The sequence below is a fragment of the Podarcis filfolensis genome (genome assembly GCF_964270895.1).
Source record: "Podarcis filfolensis genome assembly, chromosome: 10".
Lineage (NCBI taxonomy): Eukaryota > Metazoa > Chordata > Lepidosauria > Squamata > Lacertidae > Podarcis > Podarcis filfolensis.
The window spans coordinates 19,028,151-19,041,717 of record NC_139612.1 but is presented as its reverse complement, the minus strand read 5'-3'; the positions used below and the strand labels follow the sequence as shown (position 1 = coordinate 19,041,717).

The following is a 13,567-nucleotide window of genomic DNA, read 5'->3' as shown; positions in this document are numbered from 1 at the left end:
AACGAATTAAGTTCTTAACCCGAGGTACCACTGTATTCTTTATAGTACAGACTATGTTCCTCTTCATTTGTAAAACCAGGTTGCTTTGGCAGGCCTCTCTTCACATACACACAAACAGCCAGTGCCAAATTCAACATTGTTAACCGCCAAGATACTTTGCTTTTGGCGAACGCTGTTTGGAATCTCAGGGCCTCAAAATTATATCAAATAACTGGAAGGTCCCTGCACATATCATAATAATCCCGCAATAACCAACATCAGCCTGCGTCAAAGTGTCCCACACCACACCCAGTACCAAAATAAGTGAAACAGATAAACAATTGGCCCTTAAAAATGAACTCAAACATGTTTTCCTGAAATTAAGAGTCACGTTTCCTCCATACTGATATAAAGGCAAATGACTGGCATATCTGAGCTCTGAACATGCTTATCTTATACTGGGCAACATCCAGAATTTTATATGCTAGTCCAGTGAGTGTCAGATTTCCAGCTAGGTGGACATGCATATAAACTACCAGCTGCACCCAGGATCTTCCTATTCCTTGCATTTTATAAAAGATGGAACTAGGCTACCTTCAACATCAAGAATTTGAGATGAATGTCCCGCCCCATTCAAAGTGGACTATATAATAAACATCTCCATTAAGCTTTCTTAAGAGTGCCATAAGTGATTTCATTACATTTGCGTAGAATAAAGAGCTTAGGGGACATTTTCATAGTCGGGTTGTGTCTGCCAGAAGATATGAGCCATAGCTCATAGCCTAGCAAAGTTCACTGTGCTGCATTTTGAATTCTACAGATAATTCCCCACCCTAAAAGCAGCCAAATGAAGCCTGATAAGATATTTCAGCAGGCTCTACATTCTTTTATTACTGTTACCAAGAGAAATGAGATTTCAATCATAGCACTCTGCAAAATTAGGTAAGTTTTTGCAGTAGAGAAATGAATTATGCTTAATTCATCTGGCACAGGATACAGAAAAACAACAATGTTACACTAATGGGCCACCAAGTGGCCTATTAAGATGTATTCTCAGAGGTATAATTTTGAATGCAGTTGATATTTCAGCCTGCAATACGCAATTGCTGTAATAAACTGTTGATTTTCAACACACAAGTAGCTAATGGGTAGATTAATTAAACGTTGATTACTTACGTATTAGCAAACTTATAACTAAAATATACTATTCTGCAAAATCATGAATTTGGTCCTCTAAATCCCGTCCCCTCCTTTCCCCTGACTGGCTGCTGTAGAAAGTCTTCAGCAACCACACATAATTATGCTAGGCTTTCAGCACCGATCATTGCCCTTAATTCAATAATCCAATTTTAAAAGATCAACTTTTAAGAGGATTTGAATTTGTGCTAGCCTTGGCGCAAGGGAATCAGCGCTCAAGACTGCATGAGATTTAAAGGCATGCACTTGTATTGGGATCCCATTACCAGTGGCAGCAGCTGGAGCACAGAGAGCACACAAAACAATCCCCCGCCACTGTTTGCATGCACAACCAAGGATCAGAAATCTAAACCTGCGATAGGGATGAATGAATCTGTCAATTTAGGTTTCTCTCCATTTCTCATTTTTCCATTCTGAAGTGCAGTTCACAATTCCACATTGCAGTGTGGTTTTCTTAAAAGCCCACAGTAAAATTTTACACACACACCCCTTAGTGTGAATTTCTTCTAAATACACACAAGTTAGTATGCAGTTTACCCCAATCTACACATTTTTGCAAAGAATTTCTGGATGCTATTTTTCCAAAAATATATGCACAATCTTGGCATTTGGCCCTGGTGGAGCAGGTTAAAATGCTCCTCAAGTCCAGCAACCTACTGTCACAGTTGCCAACCAGTTGATCCTGGGAAGTCCACAAGCAGAACGAGGGCATGATTCATTCAGGTACAGTGGTAACCTCAGGTTACAAACGATTCAGGTTACAAACACTTCAGGTTACAAACTCCGCTAACTGGGAAGTAGTACCTCAATCACACGCCGGCGACAGAGGGAGGCCCCATTAGTGAAGTGCACCTCAGGTGAAGAAGAAGAAGAAGAAGAAGTAGTTTGGATTTGATATCCCGCTTTATCACTACCCTAAGGAGTCTCAAAGCGGCTAACTATCTCCTTTCCCTTCCTCCCCCACAACAAACACTCTGTGAGGTGAGTGGGGCTGAGAGACTTCAGAGAAGTATAACTAGCCCAAGGTCACCCAGCAGCGAGTGGGGAAGCAAACCCAGTTCACCAGATTATGAGACTACCGCTCTTAACATTACACCACACTGGTTAAGAACGGACCTCCAGAACGAATTAAGTTTGTAACCTGAGGTACCACTGTACAGGCATCTTTGGTGTCAAACACTTGGCTCTTGCAATGCATACATTTAAAAGGTAAAGGTAAAAGTAAAGGACCCCTGGATGACTATGGGATTGTGGAGCTCATCTCACTTTCAGGCCAATGGAGCCGGCGTTTGTCCACAGAAAGATTTCCAGGTCATGTGGGCAGCATGACTAAACCACTTCTGGCACAACAGAACACCGTGACAGAAACCAGAGACCATGGAAATGCCATTTAACTTCCCGCTGCAGCGGTACCTATTGCACTGACACGCTTTCGAGCTCCTAGGTTGGCAGGAGCTGGGGCAGAGCAACGGGAGCTCACTCCGTCACGCAGATTCAAACTGCTGACCTTCCAATCGGCAAGCCCAAGAGGTTCAGTGGTTTAGACCACAGAGCCTCCCGCATTATATATAATGCTGATAACCAGGGCTGGGAGATATATTTATATATTGTCCAAAACAGGTTTGAATTCCATTTCATGATATTGCCTTCATAATTTTTGACCTGGCAACATATCATGAATGTGTGTTTGTGTGTGTGTGTGTCCTATGCAAAAATCACAATGTAGGGGAAACCGTGAAGCTAGCCAATGATTCTCTCGTTTCCTGCAGCCCCTTGTCTGCTGACTCATCTCTCCCCTGCCTCATGCAGGAGGCAATGAATCACAAGAGCAGGCACTGGCAATAATCACAATGCAGGAAAAACTGAAGCCAGCCAATGCCTCTACATAGTTTCATACTTATTTCAGACATCATAATATAATGGTATATTGCAATGTTTAGCTGGTGATATATCACAATGTTGAAAAGCACAAACAGTGATACCTCGGGTTAAGTGCTTAATTCGTTCCGGAGGTCTGTACTTAACCTGAAACTGTTCTTAACCTGAAGCACCACTTTCGCTAATGGGGGCTACCGCGCCGCCGGAGCCTGATTTCTGTTCTCATCCGGAAGCAAAGTTCTTAACCCGAGGTACTATTTCTGGGTTAGCGGAGTCTGTAACCTGAAGCGTATGTAACCCGAGGTACCACTGTATCGGCCAGCCCTACAGTGTTACCTCGGGTTAAACACACTTCAGGTTACAGACTCCGCTAACCCAGAAATAGTACCTCAGGTTAAGAACTTTGCTTCAGGATGAGAACAGAAATCGTGCAGCGGCAGCGGGAGGCCCCATTAGCTAAAGTGGTACCTCAGGTTAAGAACAGTTTCAGTTTAAGAATGGACCTCCAGAATGAATTAAGTTCTTAACCCGAGGTACTACTGTAGTTATTAGAGCTTCTCCTGGTAGCAATTTTTTCCAGAAATTTTCAGGCTGAATACCAACACTAATTTAATGAACAGGTAAGTCCTAGAGCCCTAACTGTGGTAACTATTACTACTACTACTTTTGTTGTTCTTTAGTCGTTTAGTCGTGTCCGACTCTTCGTGACCCCATGGACCAGAGCACACCAGGCACTTCTGTCCTCCACTGCCTCCCGCAGTTTGATCAAACTCATGCTGGTAGCTTCAAGAACACCATCCAACCATCTCATCCTCTGTCGTCCCCTTCTCGTTGTGCCCTCCATCTTTCCCAACATCAGGGTCTTTTCCAGGGAGTCTTCTCTTCTCATTATGTGGCCAAAGTATTGGAGCCTCAGCTTCACGATCTATCCTTCCAGTGAGCACTCAGGGCTGATTTCCTTCATAATGGAGAGGTTTGATCTTCTTGCAGTCCATGGGACTCTCAAGAGTCTCCTCCAGCACCATAATTCTACTACTACTACTACTACTACTACTACTACTACTACTACTACTAATTTATTTATACCCCGCCCATCAGGCCAGGTTTCCCCAGCCACTCTGGGCGGCTCCCAACAGAATATTAAAAACACAATAAAACATCAAACGTTAAAGACTTCCCTAAACAGGGCTGCCTTCAGATGTATTCTAAAAGTCATATATTGAGTGAAATTGTTTCAGTCTAATGCTCTGCAAGATGATATCATTCAGGAATATCCAGAGAAATGGCTGTACCTTATAAATCAATACAAGGAAACTTGGGGAGGGAGGGGGGAATCAAGAAGTTAATATAAGAATACCATTATGTCTCTAGCAGTTGCCTCAAAAATAGAATTTTTAAAAATCTAGGGATTCTTGGAACTTTAAATATTATGCTGTAATGAGTGGCTGGTTCTGAGTGTTGCTCCTAACAGTTTTAAAACAAACCAATAAAGATACAAGCATACAAAAATGTTAAGGAAGAAATGGTAGTGATGTTAGCTCCTGGTAACCATTTTCAAAACAAACTGTTACAGCAATAAAAATAGTAAGCACATTAAAGCTTCTACTGCCATGCAAAGATTTCTACAGGGTACTGTGGCCCGAATTTAATAACTTTTTCTTTTTTGCTATCTCTTTTATTGTTTATATCCAGGGCTTATAATAAAAACGTGTGCATCTGCATGAAATAGATAGAAGTCAAATAATTCTAAAGCAAGCCCAGGAGAAAAAGAAGCATTTTAACTACATTCACAATTGTACTTAAAATGCATACAGGAGAAAATAAAATTGAAATTTAGTATGATATAATGGCATTATAAATAATGGATAAAAGGAACAAGACCACAGCTTTCAAGTTTTTCTGCTGCAATACTGAGGCTCCTTATCAAACCCCCCCCCCCAGCAATTCTCCCTTCTCTATTCCACGTGTAATTCCCAATACTTACCCATTAATAAGAGTTACCTACACACACCTGGCTGGTTAAGTATCAGCCTCTTGACTAATTTGCATTAGGAACATTACCTTTACTGAGCAAAACTACTGGTGAATAGGCAAAACGTGAAACTCTAGCAGCCTTTACTATATATAAATAAAAGAGGGCCAAGGCCTCTTGTTCCTTTCCAACTTGGAGAGATGAAGCAATGGGGAAGGAGGGAATGCTTAAAATTTTAACCTTCTGCCAGCATCTGCTTAGAAAGCCCACAGGATGAAAAGTGCTTTGGAAATAAACATCGCTTCGCTCTCTCTCTCTCTCTCTCTCAAAAAAGTCATCCAGGTTTTGTTAGTTGAGCTTTCAGAAGCCATTAGAATGGATGGCTTACTTTGTTCCACCAAGGTTGTATTTATTAAAAGATCTATGTGACAAGTGCGGTTTCAGCATTCTGTATTGCCAGGTGTAAATAGGTTTGAATCCCCGCGGTGAGGTGCACTCCCGTTGCCCGGTCCCAGCGCCTGCCAACCTAGCAGTTCGAAAGCACCCCCGGGTGCAAGTAGATAAATAGGGACCGCTTACTAGCGGGAAGGTAAACGGCGTTTCCGTGTGCTGCGCTGGCTCGCCAGATGCAGCTTGTCACGCTGGCCACGTGACCCGGAAGTGTCTCCAGACAGCGCTGGCCCCCGGACTCTTAAGCGAGATGGGCGCGCAACCCCAGAGTCGGACATGACTGGCCCGTACGGGCATGGGTACCTTTACCTTTATATTTTGAATAGTCTCTGGGTGTTTCTTAAGAGCTATTATTGTACACAGCGGGGGGGAGGGGAGGATCCAGCTTTCTGTTTAAATGCAGATCTAAAGTCAGACAGAGATATGATTTAATTGGTTAGAAGACAGTCCTTATTTGATGCACAGTGGTACCTCGGGTTAAGAACTTAATTCGTTCCGGAGGTCCGTTCTTAAACTGAAATTCTTCTTAGCCTGAGGTACCACTTTAGCTAATGGGGCCTCGTGCCGCCGCCGCTGTGCGATTTCTGTTCTCATCCTAAAGCAAAGTTCTTAACTCGAAGTACTATTTCTGGGTTAGCGGAGTCTGTAAACTGAAGCATCTGTAAGCTGAAGCTTCTGTAACCCGAGGTACCACTGTATTCTAGACGCCTTGGGGAAATAAACCTAAGGACTTTTGTAAGCCAGAAAAGGTTGAGAAGTAGACCTGCTCCCCATTCCTTGTGGTAAGCTTGGGCCATTTGACTACAGGTAGTCAAATAGGGATGCAGGTAGCACTGTGGTCTAAACCACTGAGCCTAGAGCTTGCCGATCGGAAGGTCAGCGGTTCGAATCCCCACGACGGGGTGAGCTCCCATTGCTTGGTCCCAGTTCCTGCCAACTTAGCAGTTCAAAAGCATGTCAAAATGCAAGTAGATAAATAGGTACCGCTCTGGCGGGAAGGTAAACAGCGTTTCCGTGCGCTGCTCTGGCTTCGCCAGAAGAGCTTAGTCATGCTGGTCACATGACCCGGAAAAACTGTCTGCGGATAAACGTTGGCTCCCTTTGTCAGTAAAGCAAGATGAGTGCCGCAACCCCAGAGTCGTTCATGACTGGATTTAACTGTTAGGGGTCCTTTACCTTTACCTTTTTTAGTCAAATAGGAGCTCCCCCCATATCAGCTAAGGGGTTCAATCAAGCCCCTCTGGACCACACACAAGCCTGAGAGGCACTGGGTTTCACATTGGGCTGGTTGATGTATTTCAGCTGCTTCTTCCTCCCCTGAGGTGGGAAGAAGCAGCCAAGATAAATTCCATGCATTGTGATATTATCAGCATATCACGGTATTTAGTAGGGCTGCCATACGTCTGAGATTTCCCAGACGTTACCAGGATTTCAAAGGTGGAAATGACATCTGGGGGGGATTTCTAGAAGGCAGTGGTTTTACTTTTTGAAATATGGCAACCCTATATTTAGCCCCTGAAATATCACCATGTTGAAAAGCAGTTACAAGTATCGCCCAGCCCTATTGACGGCCAACAGCTGCAGCTGTTATCCTGTTCAGTATCAGAGGAATCACAACCAATTCAGACATATAGAAGACAACAACTATTGAATACTACAGCCTAGGTTCTGATACTCTCCCCCCACTTTTAGGAAACCGCCACCCCCCCATCACTCTTTGGATTATGTAAACAATATAAAGGTTCTTCCATCTGTTCAGGAAAAGAGAAAGACTAGTTGGCCTTCCACTCGTCCGGACTTTGTACCTCACCCATAATGCTTATCTGAAGTTTTCGCAACCACATCAGGATGAAGAAATGGGCATTGGGGCCTAAAAGTTTGATGTGCTTGCCCTCCTGTCCTCCCTGCCCCCTTCAGGCCTATGGGGAACAGATTGAGAAAGCAGGAAGAAGTCACACATGGCCAGCAGATAGGTGATATGTAAGGACAGCAGGAAAATTCCTTCATTTAGACAAAATAATGCATATTCAGTAGGCACACCATAACACAATTCCTCATAGGGTAATAAAGGAAAAGAAAAGGCCTATTTACATTTGAAAGCAATGAGCTAGACAATGAACTTACGTTTGCTAAAAGTGAAAAATAAATAAACTGAGTAATTAGAGGAAAGTTTTGGTAACAAGGGCAGATCAGACAGTGGAACCAATTCCTTAATGAGGTAGTTACTGCTAACTAAACAGAAGTGTTGCAGCCATAATATTTCCCATACAAGTAGAGCGGGTAATTAATTTCTTCAGCCATGATGTTTTATTTAAGGCATGTCTCCAAAAAAGAAAAGAAAAAAGGATATTGATATTACCCTCACCCCTCAGCACAACTACAGACTACTTTTAGCCGTTAAGCAGTCTCTTTACTGCTCAGGTAGATCGTAAGGCAGCCTTCAAAAGGGAACATGATAAGAACAATTGTTCCGACAGCATTACAACTATTTCTTTAGAGAATACAAGCTTGTAAAAATCCTGATTTCCCAGTTTGCCCTTTCAGTATATCACTGTAGTGGAAAATGCAAATTGAGCAAAGCCCTCGTACCCACTCTCTCCTCCCTTCCCCCAATATCAAACAAGATTACTGTCAAGAGGTCCTCAGTTACCGGAACAGGCCATTTTGAAGGCATAAATTTGCTCTCCATTGGTTTTCATCGAGCAATCATGAACGCTGATTACATAAATTTAGCACTTTGCTGCTCATTTTCCTTTATGGGATTTCAACCATGGATACATTGTCCTGTTTTTGCAGTTTCTCCACTCAACATACAGTGGTACCTCGGGATGAGAATGGGATCCGTTCCAGAGCCCCGTTCACATCCTGAAGTAAACGTAACCCGCATCTGCGCATGCGCGGGTCGAATTTCGCCGCTTCCATGCATGCACGTGACGTCATTTTGACTGTCTGCGCATGCATGTACGGTGAAACCTGGAAGTAACGTGCTCCGTTACTTCCGGGTCGCTGCGAAGCGCAACCCGAAAATACTTAACTTGAAGCACATTTAACCCAAGGTATGACTGTACTGCCCTGCTCAAGTTTACATAAAAATTAGTTCATGATTTGACAGGGTACAACTTCTTGAAGATTCGGTGTTGCACATTGCAACAGAGTGCTTTCACAAACATTTCAGTCGCAAGTATGCAAATAACTACTATGACTTTAAAAAAATGGTCTGGGAAGTGGGGTGGATTGCATTAGCTGGAAAAAGAAGCAGCATATTTAAACATTTGCTCACACTGGACAGGGTAGCGATTTGGAGTCTGGACCCAAGGGCAATGCAGAAGAACAGTTAAGACCAAGACGACCGACCAGACATGCAAGCACAATAGAGCTCAGGCAAACCTCCTTGATCAAGCAAAGCTCAGCTAATGTCGGGAGCTAGAGTCAGGCATTGGCCAGCAATAAAAAACACAGTGTTCGTGAAGTGAACACTTTATTTCAAAAGACCCCGAAACAGTGCAGGCCTAGCGATTGCAGCAACTCTTCCCAGTAGGTCTTGCCCCAATGAGGCCATTGCAAGGACTGAAGGTTCCTGCCTTCGCACAGCCGCCTACACCCCCTCTTCTCCAGGGGTTTTTCCAAGCAGTTGCAGACTGTGTCTGCACGCAACCAAACTCTCCTCAATACTTTATATTTCTCTGCGTATTCTAGGAAACCAGCGGGGAGAGGAGGTGGTCACAGCAGGAGGGGGAGACCCCCTGGCTTCTTCAGCAGCCTGCCTCATTGCTGCCTCTTTGCCTGCCTCCTCTGCAGCCTCCACTTCTGCCTCTGATTCTGGACTGCTCTCTGCCACAGTCTCTTCCTGCTCACTAAACCCTGTTGCCCTTTTAGCTTTCAACATGTCCTCCTCCCAGTCTTCTCCCTCTGACCACGCATCACTGTCCCACTACCAATCCCCTGGCTCTGAGCCTTCTTCCCTTGTGGGATCCCTAACTGCTGCTTCCCATCACTCCTCTGCATCCAGCCACTCCATGACATCTAAAATAGGAAGGGATCATTTTTAATACTCCTTCCTGACTAGGAAGAACCAATGGACACTCTGGGTGGATGAAGTCAGGCCAGGTCTTGGTGGTACTTCCATGAGTCTACAGTTACTCAGTTTCACCACAAAGGGCAGTAATCAGCAGCTCCTGAAAAAGTGCAGAGATCTCCTGTTTTTAGATCTTGCATTATGAATGTAGGGACAATAATATACAATACAGTCATACCTCGGGTTAAATATGCTTCAGGTTGAGCGTTTTCAGGTTACGCTCCATGGTGACCTGGAAGTGACAGAGCGTGATACTTCTGGGTTTCGCCGCTCGCGCATTTGCAGATGCTCAAAATGACGTCACACGCATGTTCAGAAGCGGCAAAACGGGACCCACGCATGTGCAGTTGTGTGTTACGTTCTACTCAGGATGCGAACGGGGCTCTGGAACGGATCCCGTTCGCCTCCAGAGGTACCACTGTACTTGCTTTGGTTAATGACACACATGCCCTTAACTACTCAGAAAACCCAGCCCCTTCAAATACTATTAGTAATAATAAAATGTAGATTTTTTTAATCCTATGTTTCTTCCAAGGAGCTCAGGATGGTGCACAGACTTACCTTTCCACATTTAATCCTCATAACAAGCCCTTGATGTGGTTTGGGCTAAGAATGCAACTGCCTCACCATGTGAGCTTCAAATCTAAGTAAATATTTGGTCCATGGCCCTAGTCTAACACTAACCCTGAAACCACATTGCTTCTAAAGTTATCACATACAGCAGTACAGGGCCCAGACTTTAGTGTCCTTGCAGCAGACATCTATATACCCAACTTTGTACTCATACAGTTCTACCCCTCCTATCCATTCCCCCCCCCCTTTCATTGAAAGTATGCCTGGTTCCCTACAGTATAAATACTCTAAACAAAGCTTCAAAAGGCTCTATAGCATTCTGTTGTCAGTTTCCTGGTGTGGAAGGGAAGAGCTAAGCCTCAAGCTGGTGCTTAGGAGAAAAGCATTTATTCTGGCACACAGGAAACCAGAGAGTAACCAGTGCATTTTGATTGGCACACTAGGGTTTTCATTCTTCCAGAATACAATCTTTCCCCTCCTAATACTGGCTTAAGGCTTGCCTCTCTTCTCTTGGATTCTACTTCTGGAATTATCTCTTCCTCTCTCTTTTGTTGCCAGTATGCTTTCAGACTCGATTCTTCTAGTTCCCCCCCCCCCCATCGATTCTGAGTAGATGTTGTTTGGAATAGCCAAGACCAATGGCATTACCAGTGGCACAGTACTGCTCTCTTTCAAGCGAGTTATTGCATAACTAAATGATCGCTGCAAGCACAGCCTCTCTTCTGCTGATAATTAGCCTTGTGATCAAGGTCTACTTTGTACTGGGAGCGTCACCAAATTTGTGCTGCAGGCCTGCTCTGTAGAATTGTCTCAAAGCGAACAGCCACCAGAATTAGGAAGCATAATCTTCAGACATTCAGTTGGTCTATTTGTTCATCAATTCTACAGCTTGCCAAAATAGTCCATTGTCTCAGTGCTGGGCCCATATTACAAAAGGACTGTAATAAAATGTTCCCATTGGGGAAGTGCTCCTTTATATTGCCACAACAAAAGCTCATGACTTGAAGTCTATTCAGAGTTCTGCAGAAGACTTTTTAAGCTCTTCATATGCCATTTATAATGTGGTATCATCTGTAATATGGGCTGAAAGCAGGAGGGAATTTACCTCTCCATCCTTAGCGATCTATAATTAGGCTTGCAAGCCTTTTGGCTTCGACCTCATGGTAATAAGAGATGTGTTTGAAAATGATATAGCAAGAATGGGAAAAGATCCAGGGAAAGGCAGAAAAATTAAATAGAAGCCAGAATTAAATCTGATTTTCAATTTCCAAGGTCCTAGATCAATGTTGTTCAATACTTGATTTCTGGATTTTCATATTTGACAAATATTTTAGATGCTGTAAAATAAGCACTACTGTAGTTAGGGCACTCTATTATACTCCTAAAAACATGAATTTTTTTAAAAAAACACAAAATATATTAGTAAAAAATAAAAAAAAATTGGTATATATAAAATAAAACATATTAGTATATATAAAATATATAGCTAACAATGCATCATATCTGCTGGGGTCTTCAGTAGTACTGAAAAAAGCTGGTTAACACAGCTGAAAAATTGCTTATTAATCTTTGCAATCTTTTGTGATGATTCTCTGGTGTCCACCAATGGATATCTCTGTTTGTGCATTGCACATATATGACCTGCGATGAATGAATGCGATGAATATGCTTTAATTATTTTGTCGACTGAGTCAATTATTCTGTTATATGTAGGATATGATGAGCTATGCTCAGGAAACATTTTGCCGCAAAAAAATGACACATTCTAGCTCATGCACTAAATTTATGCTGGTAGGATCAATGACACAAGCAGAGGTTTCCAGAATGGAGATGTTCCACTATTCTCCAAAGGATGTTTACTTGAGATAGCTAAGAAGTATGCAGAAGACAAGATGAAGTAGCTTAACTCTCAGGTGCATCAACTTTGGTGCAAAGTGATGAATGTGGTAAGGTACTGATGATCAAGTTTCTATTAGGCACCAGACTTGGAAGGGTTGGACCATATGGAAACAAGGAGGTACTGCTGCTTGGATAAGTAGATAATCAGCAGATTTCAGCCTACCAGTTTCTGAAAGCTTAAAAAGCTGGTGGTATTTCAGTGCCTGACTAGATTATATTTCCATTTGGCTTGTTGTTGACTGCTTTATGGGGACGGCAGTCTTCTTTTCTCCTAATTAGCCAAGTCAGGGAAGTAAGCAGGCCCAAACATTCCAAGAGGAAAATTTTGATTGGCTCAAGTTCTTTGCTTATCTGTGTCGAGTATTCTTTCAGCAAATCTTTATACAGCCCTATCAGAATGTAGGGATAGTTGTCAAAGTCGAAATATTGTGCTCTTGTGTTGTTCAGCCACTCCTCCAACTCAGTCAAGTGAGGGGATCTGACCTTCTCTCCTAGCAGAGGGGATTGGGTGGGCTCATTGGTCCTAGTTTCTGAGTTTCCTGATAGTAACTCCTGCTCCGGTCGGACCTCAGGGACCTCGTTTTCTAGAGTTAAGCTGGTGGTATCTCGAATTCAGATTTTGAGAGTAGGGCTGTCAGAGAATTCCAATGAAAACAAGAAACAGGAGTGGAAATTGTCTATGTTCTCTTATTCATCTCAGGTCCAGAACAGTAAATCAATCAGGATTGGTATTCTCTACTGCAATATCACCATACTGGACAGTGAGACACATAACTTAATTGCTGGCAGAAGGCAAACTGCAGCAGAACAGAAACACTACTGCATATGACAAACCCAGAGCGGAGTAGAAAATGATGCCTTCTTACATCCCTAGCTGAGAAGAATCTGTCAAAAGGTGACTCTAGACTTGTGGTGGACGGGGCAGCAGATCAGCAGCATGTCACCATCAGTGTGGGGGAAGGGATAACATTTTTTGGTTGTTTGGAAAATCTTATGTGAAACTCTGTCAACTCCAATCCCTAGGAGGCACCGAGCAGAATTAAGATATTGTATTCACACAATTAAGTAACCTTGAGCTCACACACTTACAAATACTACTATAAAATTTGGGGCGGGGATTTTTACACACATGCTTAAGTTCCCACCCATTTTAGGCACTGCCCCAGAAACAACCATGCTCAACTTACCTCATAGTAACTTCGAACGGCGTTACAAAATGCTTCATCAGCCACAATTTGTGTCTCTCCATTTAGGAAGGCCTGAAAGCGCTCCTTCACAATCTGCAGCTGTTGCTTGTTCAGCTGGAAAGAAAGCAAAAATTCAGTCAGCAAAGCTACACGTTTTGATTCGTTCCAATATTTAAAAACTCTTAGTTGTCCCACACATCAATTTCCTCCTTTAACTCAGTATGCCGTTACTTTCAATAACTGCTAGCAACCACACCTGGATAGACAGATATTAGGGCTGCCATACGTCTAGAATTTCCCGGAATTCGGCAGCCCTCTGAGCTTCATAGCGTCGGAGAATTGCAGAGTTGTAAGGGA

General features: G+C 43.1%; 1 protein-coding gene across 16 annotated transcripts in view; it reads right to left on the bottom strand.

Moving 5' to 3' along the window:
- The window catches only part of CADPS2 (calcium dependent secretion activator 2), a 347,579-nt gene that overhangs the window by 257,399 nt on the left and 76,613 nt on the right, over window positions 1–13,567 (bottom strand). For all 16 annotated transcript variants that reach the window (XM_083574323.1, XM_083574326.1, XM_083574325.1 and 13 more), the window contains exon 2: window positions 13,211–13,324. In XM_083574323.1, coding sequence (XP_083430449.1) covers window positions 13,211–13,324 — 114 coding nt within the window. The remainder of the gene's footprint in view (window positions 1–13,210; window positions 13,325–13,567) is intronic.